This window comes from Vidua chalybeata, chromosome 1 (assembly GCF_026979565.1).
Source record: "Vidua chalybeata isolate OUT-0048 chromosome 1, bVidCha1 merged haplotype, whole genome shotgun sequence".
NCBI classification, from domain to species: Eukaryota; Metazoa; Chordata; class Aves; order Passeriformes; family Viduidae; genus Vidua; species Vidua chalybeata.
The window spans coordinates 10,168,066-10,182,400 of NC_071530.1; the positions used below are offsets into that span (position 1 = coordinate 10,168,066).

The 14,335-nt window shown below is 43.4% G+C and overlaps 1 protein-coding gene across 5 annotated transcripts in view; it reads left to right on the top strand.

Moving 5' to 3' along the window:
- ZMYND11 (zinc finger MYND-type containing 11) overlaps window positions 1-5,346 on the top strand; it is a 103,644-nt gene extending 98,298 nt beyond the window's left edge. For all 5 annotated transcript variants that reach the window (XM_053952046.1, XM_053952072.1, XM_053952061.1 and 2 more), the window contains one exon: window positions 4,371-5,346. In XM_053952046.1, coding sequence (XP_053808021.1) covers window positions 4,371-4,493 — 123 coding nt within the window. In that variant the 3' untranslated portion in view covers window positions 4,494-5,346. The remainder of the gene's footprint in view (window positions 1-4,370) is intronic.
- The last annotated feature ends 8,989 nt before the right edge of the window (window positions 5,347-14,335 follow it).

Genomic DNA, 14,335 nt, shown 5'->3' on the forward strand with positions numbered 1-14,335 from the left:
TAAATGCAGTTTTACTCTGTATAAACATGCTTTCCATTATGTTAACACTTCTTGGATCTTGAGACCTCAGAGGGTACAATATCTGGCTGCATCAATTTGGATTCCCCTGCTAATAAGGCTGTTAGTGATATCCTTTTTGGCCTTTTCCTCTCCTTGCTTTTTCTATAGCTCTTTTATATTCCTTTATATTTAAGACATAGCATTCTGAAATGTATTCCTCTCTTGTTTGTTCCTTAAGTGCAAATCTGCAGCATCAGCTACAAAAACCATGTTGGTGTGCCCTCTAGAAACATAGAAATAGACATCTAACTTACTGTTCTGTTACACACCACAAACTTTTCCCTGCTTTTATTTGGACTGTGGCTGGTGTTTTCTCAGGCTGGAGTGTGTCCTCCCACATGGCTGTACAGCACTTAGCCAAACACTGCAAGAACCATAAACTGTGCTGCTTGCCAGGAGCAGAGTGCAGGTGAAAACTGCTCTGCTCAGGATCTGGGACCTGGCACACACACAAACTCTGCTATTTCTTTGATAACTTTCACAGAACAGGGGAGCAAAAGCTGTACCTGAGGAAGTTACACAGCACTGTGACACCTGCCTGTAACACACAGAAGGGTGGGCACAGGATTGTAGCACTGGTGGGGCTGGAAAGGAGCAGGAGCCTCTAGGAGATGGCATGAGCCAAGGGACAGCCAGTCCTGCCACCCCCCCTGCAGCCCCGTTTGCCTTCTGCTATAAAGGGCTGTTTTGCTGCTGCTCAGCCTCATTAGTCCCTGTGCTTACATGAAACAATGGTCCCTGCAGGGAAAACTCTGCTCTGAAGAAGAGTGGAAAAAATACTCAGGCGAGGCAGTCGGTCGCTGACTATCACAGTTATGAGTTTTGGTTTTTGGAAAGAGAATAATTACTTCAAATGCCAGAGCTCCTGTAGAGTCTTCAATTCTGTTCCTCACAGAGGTTTTATTGTGGGTGTTAGGATGGTGCAGTGCTTGGGTCTCTGTCAGTAAGAGAATTCCTCCCTGTCTACCTGTCTCTGCAGACCAGATAAGTTGTTTTTGACTGACTTGAACGAGATACTGTGTTCAGTATGTCACCAACTGCTGTGTGCATGTGCTTTTCTGTGGCACTGGAGAGGGAAATGGAATTGCCTTTGCCCACTATAAAATATGGCAAATTAGCTCTGTTCTGTCAGAAGTGAAGAGCACATATGTGAACCATTGTCACCATTCAGCTGACATGCAGTAACTCGGGCACAATAACATCATTGTGAGGCTGGACTCTTAGCTCTAGCTGCTTTTTGGTGGTTTTGAAGGTAGAATTTTCAAAAGAGACTGACTGGAGTTATCTGCTCCAATGTGCCTTTACTATATCCTTCAGACTAATCAAAAAATGCCCTGGTACCACATCACTGAATTTATTAATGAGGGCATAAAGCTTCTCTACTGAACAAAACAATCAAAAGATAGAAAGAGTATTTGACAATCTTGCCTACTTCTGTGGCCTCAAACTATCTGTCAATCACCACCCTAAATGAAGGCATCATGCAGGCAGCTGGTTTGCATGTGGCAGGAGAAGGAGGGTCAGGATAAACACCTCTGCATTCAAGCTGATGGATCTGCCTGCCAACACACAGCCCCAGGCAGCTGGACTTGGTCCAATTACACAACTCCCCAGTGATTCTTCCTTCAGTGGTACTAATGACAGTCCCTGGTGTGTCGTACTGCACTTGTACACTGCTATTATAATGATACCTCCTTACCAAAATCTCATGTAATTAACACACATACTAAATTAGTTTTGGTGGCTTTGCTTTTTAATTAGGAGCAGAGACCTCAGGTTTTGTGTAATGCTGATGTCTATGCTTGGGAATACAGCTGCTATTATTCACACTGTATTTGTCTTTTTCTCATACCTAAAAAACAAGTCCAGTTGGGACAAAGGGATCATTTTGCTGGTGGTGTACAGGGACAGGAGATGTGCTTCCAGCCCTCAGAAGACTAATGAATAGTTAAAGAATAACAGTTCTTCTTTCTCTAGCTGGTCACAATTGGCTTAGCCCAATTTCATTTTTATACTTTCAGAAAAAATTGGTTTAATACAGATACCTCAAGTAAATAGCAAACAAAAGGAAGAAATGTAAAGGCAGCAGTAACAATAATGAGATTATGCAGCTCCATGGCCTCCAAGGTTCAGGCTGGAATGTTGGTTTTGATAATGTTTCTGTTTTAGTTTCTCCAAGTTCTTTTATTTGTGTATAAGACTTACTTAAATTGGTGCATAGATTGTTTTTCCATTGACAGCTTTTAACCTTTTTTTCTCAGTCAAATTTATTTACACATATATTTATTTTAACTTGCAACAGGTGGTCTTTAAGTGAATGAGCATTGTCTGATGTGTACTGTCTGAAACAAAACCCCAAGTGATTGATAACGTTTAGAAAGAGGAAAATACAAAGAAAAGAGGAGGCCTGAGGCCAGCTGGCATTTTGCCTCCAGTGCCACATGTGCTGGCACCAGCACAGATGACACTATTTTCCTTTTGTAAGTGGAGATTTACATCCCACACTTATGGCCAGCATATGTAAAGGGAAGTGCAGGACTCACAGATCAGTTGTCCTCTCCTGTCATAGCATTTTTTGATCTCTCCAAGCCAGCAGATGTGAATTTGGTCTCTGGGCTGAGGCCCGTGCTGTACATAATGGAGAGAGCCACAGCTGTTCCCTGCACCTTTCCAGCAGATGATCCTAATGGCTCCCACAGGCTTGTGGGCAGCCAGCAACATGAAAAACCAGGAAAACTGCTCTCGAGAGGACACTTGTTTGCAGACATTTTTACAAATAAACTTCTCAGGAGCTAAATTATGAAAGGAAAATGAAGAGGTTCCCTTCTCACACAGCTAGGGCAGTCCCTTTATTGCTGATGTAAATAAATGGTTATCAGTTTAGCCAATGTAAATGTTGGCTTTCTTGGATCTGTCTTTCAGTAGTGTGGGTTGTTGTGGTTTCTCTTTTGAGGCAGTTGGGTTTGTTTCCTTTGTAATTCTCTGTTTTATTAGCAAAGCTGTAGCTAGACAGGACATAAAAAATAAATTGTGTGTTATTCTGTGGTTTGATAGCAGCCTGCACAGACTGTGTGATATCCCTCCCCCTGTTCCCCATCATGCAATAAGCATTTCAGACTGGATTCCTAAAGATGCCTCCTGATTTTGAGCAGACCAAATTCAGAAAGACAAATTTAAGGCCATTAGAAGCTGACTCTCCAGGATGCAGAAGTATAAATGGTACCTTAAGCAGCAATGCCACCTTACTTTATGCAGTTTTGTCAAAATAACAGTTCATGCTTTTGCAGCACTGCCTTAAAAGGGCATAAACCTGCCTGAAGACAGGGCACGCTGTTTCTGGAGCTGCTGTACCTCCTTGATGGCCACCCATGGTGCTGACCAGCATGTTGCATTCCCTTCCTTAGTTCCTCAGGGGCCGCAGGGTTATTTTCCAAGTAGCTCTTCCAGCTATCAGAAAGCTGGGGGTGTTCTCTGTGTTCCAAGGTAGAAATCTTTGCTGCAGCTTTCTCCAGAACCAAGTAATTCTGTATAAATCATAGGCTATGCAACGTCTTTCTTTCAGGAGTTTTGTGCAGTGCTGGCAGGCACAACAAAGGGCAAGAGCCCAGGTAGCCAACCTGTATATTACAGGCCTTCTTGGGTTTATCTAAGGCTTGGAGGAAAAAACACTTTTTTGATCTGCTCAGTAGCACTGATGGAGCACAAGGTTTTCCCTTCAGGAGGTGGCAGTGCTGGCTGCCAGTCAGCAAACCCTGGTGACAGCAGTGTCCTTACAGGCTGACCCTAGATGGGCTACAACAAACCAATAATTCTTGTCTCTTGGGATGTTATTGTTGTGACTTTTGAGATTTTCTAAACCAAAAGGATCTTCCCCAGCAACCTCTGGACAAGTCAGGCTTATAAAGAAACCTCAGAAACACTGATTTTCAAGCCTGTGCAGAGCCTGTTGTGCCAGCAGCGCCTGTTGATTTATTGTGGCTTTTAAGACATAGATCAGGGTGCTATTACACAAATGTAGGGTAAAAGATGGTTCCTGCGCTGTGTGCCTGAAAAATGTCACTCCACCATTCTGAGAGATGAGTTTTCTTAAGTGAGAGATGATTTTTTGAAAAGCAATAATCCAGACTCTGGAAAATAGGAAAGCATTGTGTGGGTTTGCTGAAGATTGCTGCTTCACTCAGCACGTGTGAAAAATGCCTGGATGCCCCCGAGCATAAATAAGAGGAACATTGCTCTGCACGTGCTGGTGTGTGCAGGGGTGAGGAGGGATCCTGCCAGGGGGGTAATCCCATCTCATTTGTTCTCCCCAGTGCTACAACTGTGAAGAGGAGGCCATGTACCACTGCTGCTGGAACACTTCCTACTGCTCCATCAAGTGTCAGCAGGAGCACTGGCATGCTGAACACAAACGTACCTGCCGCAGGAAAAGATGAAAGAGTTACTCCTCCCCTAGAGCACCACCCCAATGATTGCTATTCTCAGACAGAGCGGTTTTTGTTTCCAAAAAAAAAAAAAAAAAAAGCCAAAATTGTTTAGAATTTGCTTCCCATTTTGCACCAGCCTTTAAACACTTTTCTTAGAAGAAATTTTGCACAGTTATTTCAGTCTTCTGTTAAAAATGCTCCTCCAAAATTTTGTCGGCAAAATGAATTGAATATCTGTTGGAGCAGGTTACTTCAAATAATTTTAAACTAGAGGATTTGTTGCATTTTCAGCAAATTTTAAGACATTTTTAGGTTTTACAGAGATTTTAATCTTTAAAAACAGCAGATCTAAAAACAGAAAAAATGATGCAAGTTTAACAAAAGTTTAACATGTTTAAAAAACATTTAAAAACTAGTTCTGAATGTAAGAAGTACAGAACTGTTTCAGAAAAACGAAGCATACTACCTTGATGTAACATTTATTTCTTAACCTTGTTGAGCTGGTTTTGTTCAGCTTAATTTTACTGTTTAAAGGCATTATCTATTGGTTATACCAGTGGGTACATGATTGAATTTAGGGAACAGGGTTGACACAGCAGGTGCTAGTCCTGCATATTTTTTCTTAAATATTTCCCAACTGTGTTTTATTTTCATTATTTCTTTTCAATATATAACTTTTATAACAAAATATTAGCTTTGATCTTGTAGTTTAAAATCACAGGGAACTGGGGTAATCTTTTACTGAGCTGGATCTTAGAGAAAAATGAATATTTAAATTTTGAAGTTTGCACATTTCGTCTTTGTTCTAACATGAGTGCTTATAACAAGAATAAGAAAAGCCAAAAAAAAAAAAAAAAAACAACAGACAAACAAAAAACCCAACTACCTTTATTCATACTTGGAATTTTGAGGCATACAAATTACTTTATTGCGCCCCCCTTCAGCCTCCCAATTCAATGTCATTTGACCACCTCTGATCTGGTGTCACCTGGTCCATTGTAACTGATAACAAAAGGAGAAAAAGCACTTAAGTTTCACAGAAGCCGTTATGTTTGTAGTAATGGGTCATTGCCTAATAATGAGCTCCATCACTGTACTCAGAATGAAGAATAATGCATGTTAATTTTCTTGTATTAAAGATGCCGTGATTTGTAAAAAGTCTGTATTTTGCGGAATGTCTGGATTAAGAAGCATTACCAATAGGAATGGATCGATAGTTGAAAAATGATTTTCTTTTTGTTTGTTTTATATATAGATATATGAATTGCATCCATGTTCAGAGACAATTTTTTTAAATAGATGTAAAGCTTACTTAAATAGCTTTTCTTTTAAAGTGTCTCCACATTTTAGTTTCTTTCAAAGATTGGTCTTATACTGAGTCATATGCCCATTAATCATCCAGCTATTTTTTGAGAAGTTAGAGGAATAATTTGTAAATATTTATTTAGATCTTTGATATTTATTGAAAGCAATTACATGATGGAACGATGGAAGCTGAAGAATCAGGAGGAAAGCCTTTTAAAAAGTTTTCTCTAGGATTTGTCAGGGTCATTGTAAAGACAAAAATATAACTAAGACTTCTGTGAACTACCACTGAAATTCTGACCTTTTTTACTTACAGTGGTGATATAAGTTAATTGACTAGATACCGCCAAATAATGCCCAATATGTTGCAGAAATTAAGTGGTAAGTTGATTGGAAAAAATAGTAAGTAGATGGTAACTTGTATTACCACAGCTGCATTATTGCCTGATAAATGTGTAATTAACTTTTGTCGCCTCTGTGTTGTGACTGTAAAACACTTCACAACTAAAAATCAATCTTGTTCGATTACTTTACAAGTTCCAAAACTTCGATCCACCCCTATGAAAGCAAGTATTGTGGAAATATTTTTGGTGTAAAATCATTCCAGAATATGTAATATTTAACTGATAGCTGCATGAAAGTAAGATTCGTGTTACTTTGGCTTTTTTGTCTCTGTTGACACGGTTGCACATTTCCAAGTTACTACAGCGTGAAAACTGTGTGTTTTAAAGAAAAAAAAAAAAAAACAAAAGAAAAAAAAAAGATTGTGGCCTGGTTTTGTATAAGTTTTAGGTAAAATTACAATTGATTGTTTTAGGAACCATGATTTAAAATTAATTTTTCTGCAAATCATAAAGCTATATTAAAGTGTTGAGCTTAGCCACTATGCACATTGTAATTATTCATTGTGGCTGTCCAGTTTATGATGCATTCTGGCATTTTGTAAGCTGCTCTGACTAGCAATATATAGAGTCATTTAATGTGTTAACATTGGTTAATAAATGTATTTAAAAAAAAACCCTCACTGAATGTGTCTGTGTTGATTTTGGCCGGTTATCCTCACATCCTGGGGTGGGCAGGCATGAGGCTGCTGTTAGTACTTGTCCTCACCAAGGGAGGCCTGAGCTCCCAGGAGCCTTGGTCCTGACTCGAGGGGAGCCAGCAGGGCCAGGGAAGGGTTTCAGCATTTAACATGGCTCTCAGCACCGACAGTGAATCCTTGCAGCCCGTGCAGGGCCAGCAGGCCCCAGGGGCTGCACCCCAAGTCCTGGTTTTAGAGCCAGATCCTGCACTGGCAGCAGCCAGGCTGGGGCTCAGCCCTGCTGTGCCCTGGGCTTCCCCTCACCAGAGGCCCCACTCTGCCTCCTCCCTCACCCCGTCACCAGCCTGAGCCTGTGCCTGTCCTGGGTTTTATCAGTGAAGTAATTCCCTCTGGGGGACTGCACGAGCCCAGCTTCACCTGAGTGCAGCGCGGTTTCTCCTGCCAAGCCCTGAGCAGCCAGTCCCATGCTCTTGTGAAGCCACACTTGGTGCCACTGAGGGGTCTGAGGGAGCTGAGGGCCCATGGAGAACGTCCTGCAGCCACCCAAGAGAAAGGGCCACAAGGGGACGAGCCAAAGGCAGAGCGGGTCATCCTGGAGCTCCACCGGGACTTCAGGGCAGCCGGTGGGACGCTCTGGGAGCTGGATTCAGTGTGGCAATTCAGAATTTCCTTATGGAAATTAAGACCTGGCAAGACCTGCAAGTCCCAAGGGATCCCTCAAAGTCACTTTTATTGTTTCGCTATCCAAACAGTTCTGTTCTTACATGAGCCATGCTTTATTCCTTCATCTTGATGAAACTCAATTAAATGTCACAGCATCACATAAGCTGGCAAAGCAGGATCAGGAATAAGCAGCATGTCCCTTCAGCTCCTGTCCCAGGGCATTTTCCCTTTTTGATGACTTCAGTCACTCTTCGATCTCAACACTGCTCACCAGCACTCCAGTGGCAGAAATCCCCAGTGAAAATGCTCCTCCCCTCCCCTCCCCTCCCCTCCCCTCCCCTCCCCTCCCCTCCCCTCCCCAAAAAAGATTTTGCCCGTTCACAAGATTTCTTTTTCACACAAATTTTTCCACATTACTGAACATTCAGTCCTGAAAGCAGAAGTGGTGAAAGTCACCCAGTGTCACAGCCTTTAACCCCCTACCCAATGCACACACCTGCAGCTATTTGCATTTGAAAACACACCTTTAATGCATGGACAGCTAATTACTGGCTAACCAGAAAGGCTCCCAGTTCTTAGGTTTGCAGTTTCCAGTGGCCCCATCATCCCTGGAAGCCACTCAAACTATTGCAGACCCTCTTTTTAATGCTTTAAATTGGTTAGGCCCACTGTTAGAAGCTTGAGTACTGATAGCATGGCTAGAAATTATTCCTACTAAAACAGGGATACTAGATTAAAAAAGAAGTGATCAATCAATATTTGGATGTATATATATAGATATATTATTCAGGTATAACAAAATTATATCAATAATCACATAAAAGATTTTGGTTGAAATCCTAAAAATTAAACTTGCCAAACACTTTGAACCTGTCTATGTGGAATGTCATTGCATCCCATCCCATCCCCTCCCCTCCCCTCCCCTCCCCTCCCCTCCCCTCCCGTCCCCATGTGCATTTGCCAGTTCAGTTGACACCAGTGGGGCCAGGATAGGGATCAAACAGATCCCTGGACATGCCAAGGCACCTTCCCTGCACTGTGTCACACAGATCATCTGTGACCTGCCCTACTCCATCCCTGTCCCACACTGGGCCCTGTCACTGCCACCTGGCAGAGGAGCAGAGTTACCCTTGCACTGCCCCAACTCTGCGAGTTTCCTTCCATCAGGAATCTCAGGGTGAGTGGGGGCTTCTCTTTGTTCCTGCAGCGTCACCACTGCAGGCGGTGGTCCTAGAGCATCAGTCTTAAAGGCTTGAACATTTTATTATTGCCTTTTTCTATTATTATCATTATTGTTGTTGTTGTCATTAATTAATTAATTTTTATTATTTTTTTAAACTCTGGCTATTCCTTTATTTTAATGAGGAGGAGCTGTGGTTTCTGCCTCCTGCTTCCTTTAGGTGGAGTGAGCTGCCCAGCTCATGGCTTTGCCTTTCACAATCTTAAATGACCAAGTATGTGAAATATGTTTGGGATTTATTACTGGTAGTTAGGGGCCACCCTGTCAATTTTAGCCTCCTTGAGTGTGAGTACATATGTGATCTGTGCCTGTGCTTCTCAAATGCTTTCATAAATGAAATTGAGGAGGGTTATCTAAACCAGAGAGGCCCTTCTTGTGCTGTTTCATGTTAAGGAAATGCAATTGCAAGTAGAAAGGTCTATCCGTTTGTGAGAATACTAGAATATTGTTGGGTTTAAGTGGGAGATGATTATAGGTAATGTAAAAGGAATAAAACCAACTATCTTGGACTTTCCAAACCCCATATTTTACCCTAATAAAACCTATTTCCAGATGTCAAAAGCCTCAAAAGTATGATAGACTGAGTAATGCTCTTTGAAAAACAAATGCTGGTTACTAGAGGTTCAAAATTATAAAATCAGAAAGAGAACCAAGAGAAAATTAACTCTGAGTTGTCCCTCCTGCTCCCCATGGCCATGCTTGCCCCAGAACCTCTCCAGCACCATGACCCTGGAGCCACTAATGAGGTATAGAAGATATTTTATCCGTTCCAGGATGGCAAACAGCAATGAAGAGGCTGAAATTAAGCACAGCATCTACTTTGCAGATAATTTGTACGTAGAAGGGGACTGATAATTGAAGATTATTCAGAAGAAATGCCAAGAGAGCCAGAACACTGCATGCTAAAAGGCAGAGCGATGTGTTTGTTTACAAAGCCACTGGCCAGTTGCTGTAAACTCCCTGAGTGAAAACTAAGCTGGCGTGAAGCTTCAATGGAAATAGGATTTACCCTAGAGAGGTATCTAAAAATAAACTCAGTTCTGCATCAGAAGACGCTGTGAATCTGGTTGCACAAAATGCTTTAGTAGTGTTTGGAAAAGGACTTCTGCAGAAGAAAACAATGTTTATTAATAAAGCCAGAGCACGTTCATTTTTAACTATTTCGTTAACAGGAAAGGTAGCTTTTTCAAATAGCCACTGTAGGTGGTGTGGGGCCCCACTTGCTGCCACAATCTGGCTCTGCCTCTCTCCTGCTCTCACTCGATGGGAGCTGTGGGAGCCACCTCTGCACTGGGCCAGTTTTGAGCCATGATCCCACCATGCCTGACCACGGCAATGTGCTTTTGTCCCTTGTAACAGAGCCTTCAAGGTGAAAAATGGCTTCATTAAAAGTGAAAACTAACTCAGTACCTCTTGAAGAAACTCTTGAAGTCCTTGTCACCAGGAGAGAGGGTTTTGTCTGGTGTGGGCCGCCTCTCTGTGCCTCAGCCAGCTGGGGCTCACTGTCCTCGTTGGGAGGTGTGGGAGCTGTGTGGATCTGCTGTGACTGGGGAGGGAGCAGAATGAGGCCTCCAAACCCCAGGGCACAGGCAGGGACATCCCCTGCTGTTGGCCCTGCAGCTCAGCCCCTCCAAGGGGCAGCAACACTGGCTCCTTCCCAAAGGAGAAGCACGGCCAGAAACTCTGCCATGCGTGGCTTATGTGCTGGAGAGAGAATTTCTTTGGCTGCCACAACACTTGACTGAGTGACAGAGCCTTTTCCTGTCTTTTCACAAGTCCGTAAAGGCCACAAGGGCTGGAAAGCCTTTTAGTTTTGCCCCAAAGAAATGCAAGATGTGCAGCTCAGTCATGCAATTGCTTGTTCTGTTTTCCCACTGACACTGGAGCCAGCAGCATTTTAACCCTGAGCTCCCCAGTGCCAGTGGCTGCCACAGCAGGGAGCTGCTCCAGGCAGGCTGGGAGTCAGCGCTGGATGCTGAGCCGGAGCCCAGCACTGCCCAGCCCTTCCCACCAGCAGTCCAGCAGTTCCTGCTGCCTCTCTCTGACAAATCTGGGTGGGGGCAATGCTGCACTTGCAAGGAAAGCCCCCAAGCCCTGGAGTTTCTTTCCCTCCAGTCAGTGGGGTGGCATCAGGATTTTGGGGCCAGGAAGGGGAACAGGAGGCAGCTTACACAGCAGGGATTGCTGCAGAGATTGGATCTGTCCTGAAATGCCACAGACCATGAGAAGCTCTGAGCCACCCCATGCTTCTCCTGATGCAGGAGCCTCCCTTGGAAAACTATGGACAATTGTCACAGGGAGGGGCCCTTCAAGCAGCAGAAGCTCAAGCCTAAAAGCCAGAAGCATCTCAAGCTCCTCCTCAGCCTGGCACAGCCCAGACTGCCAGCCTCTGCCCCTGGTACTGCATCCACTCCCAGAGCCTTTCTCTTTAGCCCAAGGCTCATGGAAGTACATTCTCTGTACAGAATCATCTCCAGAGACAGAACCTATTTATGGGCTCCTTTTAACAGCTTGTTCAGATTTTGAATTTTTTTCCTCTCAGTTGTGATCCTGCTCTGCACCTCCCTGGGCAGAGGGAGTGTTTCCACTTCTCCCAACTACTGCTACTTCACCATTTGGTGAAGAAAAGCAGTGTCTGGAGTTCCCTGTCCCATTACAGACCTAATTATTATTCTTCCTGTGACTCAGCATTTCCAAATCAAACTGGGACTTTGCCGCATCCCAAAATGAAAGGCTGCATCCTGACTTTGTGTTTTTGTGCATCCTGACTTTGTGTTTCTCCTGTGGATGCACTGGCTTTCACATGCTGGAGAAATAAATGGTGCTGGTAGTTGTAAGTAAAGTCCAATGACAGCACATGTGACTTATGCAGGCATAGCAAGATGCAGTCACACCAGTTGGGCAGTAAAGTTATGGCCCTGTTAGGTGCTCCACTGGAAACAGGAGTTTTAAATGAAAGTTTTCATTTAAGAAAACATGGGGTTTGTTAAAAATTTTTCATAACTGAGTGATCTCCAACAGCAATTTTATTATGGCTTAAAACAGTAGTTAAAAGCCTCTTGTACTGTAAAAAGGCTTTGCTCTAAGATTAAAAAAATACTTCCCTCCTCTGAAGGAAAGGAAATAATTATAGCTGAGACCACACTTCTTCTTTCTCTTTGCTAACCAAAGAGCTTTTGAGAGAGGAACTAAACATTCCCATTCAGTTTTTGTGGCCCTACACCCTGGACTGGCAGGATAGGCTGTGGGTTTCCACAGTGCATGCCCAATGTCTGCCCTGGCAGCCAGAGGCATTTTCAGGCTGTGCAAGTCCATCCCTGCCCCTGCAGCAGCCAGCCAGGACTGAGCCATGCAGGGACCCTGCAAAGCCACACGAGGGTGTAGCCCCACCCCAGCTCACAGCTACTTGTGGTTAGGAGAGAGGGGGTTATGAAGAAAAATTACTCCTGTGGACTTCAGGAAAGTACCCAAACCCAAATGTTTAAGAGAAGCATCCTAGAAATGCTAATGAGCATGTGTCTGCAATGGAAAGTTTAATTCCTTTGTGCATCCTCAGCCACTTATTTCCTTTGGGCAGTTTTTGGCTCAAATTCTTGTCTCCTGCTGCTCTGTGAATACTGCCCATTCCATACTCACCTTCCAACCTGGCTTCATGGAAATGTTATTTTCTTCTTGCCTGCATCTGCTTTTCCTACTCTTGTCTTCTCCCAAGGTTTCTGTTCTTCAGTCCTGCCACTTACATGATACAGACATGGTTGTTTTTTAGTTTCCCAAACCATTGGGGTTGGGATAAACTCAGTCCATGCCTTGCACATGTCTGTCCTCCTACCTCCATACACTTCCTCTCTTGAGACTTACTGCAGAGCCCTTGGCTGAATTCAGCAGGGGTAGCTCATCCAAGCTTCCAGTCAGAACCTGGGGCTAAGGGAAGTGAGGTGTGTCCCAGCATCTGGAGCTTCCTGATTAAAATGCACTCCCCTAGGCGAGAAAATTAAAATGTAGGCCCTTAAAATTGTGTGCCTGATGTCACATGGTTAGATAGTTTCAGCTGCTTGATCTTTACTTCCATATGCACAATTTTCTTTTTGCAGGCCTCCCCTTCTACGCCAAACACTCTTCCTAAAACTGCCCTTCATTTATGGCTTCCCCCTCTGGTGTCTTTATTCTGGTAGCTCAGTACAGCTCTGATCTTGGTGCCTTTCCCAGCATCTCCAAACCTCTCCCACATGCTGCCAGTCACATTTGGAAGCCACTCCCTGTGAAGATTCCATCAGTTTTGTCCCCTCCTCCAGCCACTCTCCACATGCCAAAGCACAAAATTAAAGCAAGATCAGCTTTGTGCCTTTAGGATCCACCATTAATTGCTCATTGCCATAGAATATTTTGCAGTAAATTTTAAAAAATATTATTATATGTGTTGTGGGATCTTTGGGAAAAAGACTTTTTTTCCCCATGCGGATGATAGAGAATACAACAGTGCCTTTGGAGAAACCTTGTTTGTGCAGACCAGAAGGAAGTAAGGAGCACTGACTTTGACTGGCATGATGCAGCATGACCTGCTTAGGGAACCTGAGTGAATCTGAAATGCCACACAGTTCCCAGTGCCAGGGTGATGACAGAAGATGCAGAGATGGCCTCATCCTGGTCTGCTGTGTAGGAAAGGGGGAGCAGCTGTTTCAGAGATGCTGATCTCAACCAGGTGCAGCACAAATGAGGCAAAGCTTGAGAGGGTTTTTGTACCAGCTTTAAGGTGATACCCCTCAAAAGAGAACAGAAAAGCCACGAAAAGGAGAACCCTAAATCATGATGAGTGGTGCTTTTGGAAAGGTGAGCTGCCAAATGGAGCACTCCAGATGTAAAAAAATAACATACATTTATCTTTAAGAAAAAAATGAACAATATATTATTTTATATTTTATCCCCCCAGAAAATGATTCATTTCTACTTTCACAATGTAGAATCTGGTTGCTTTTTTCTCTTTTCCCTCTTCAAATCTCAGTTTTCAAGCAAAAATTTCTTCCAATAAGAAAAAAAAAAAAAAAAAAAAAAAAAAAGAAACAAAAAATTCAAAATCAGTTGGCTCTTACCCTGGGGACCAAGGGGTCCATCTCCCTTGGGATGATTCCTGTAGGCTGCACCTCTCCCCCACTGCCCATTCAGCCACAGCCCAGCCCAGTCCCCTCAAACCAGGAGTGTGCCCTGGCAAGAGCCACAGCTGGATTTGCCTCTCCAGGGGTGCACAGGGTTCAGTGGCCCAGCAGGGGACTGCGAGAAGCTGTGGGGGAGAGAGCTCAAAACTCCTCCAAACTCAGCTTTGCTCACAAGGCGACTTGTGAGAATTTGTTGATTTCTGTGCACCCCCCTCCCTCCCTCCCTCTCTTGATAATAACAGTGCATAAAGCAAATCTTTGTGTTGAACACCAGAAAAGGAAAGCTGTGTGGTCTTTTATCAGATGTTTTTCCAATTCTTACATTCTTAATATCAATGTCATAATGAAGAAATTATGCAGTTTGTATTGTGCATGATTCTTCTAATCCTACTTTTTTTTTTTTTTTTGAGATTTCCCACCAGCTTTGGAGTGTTATAGCCAAAATAATTTT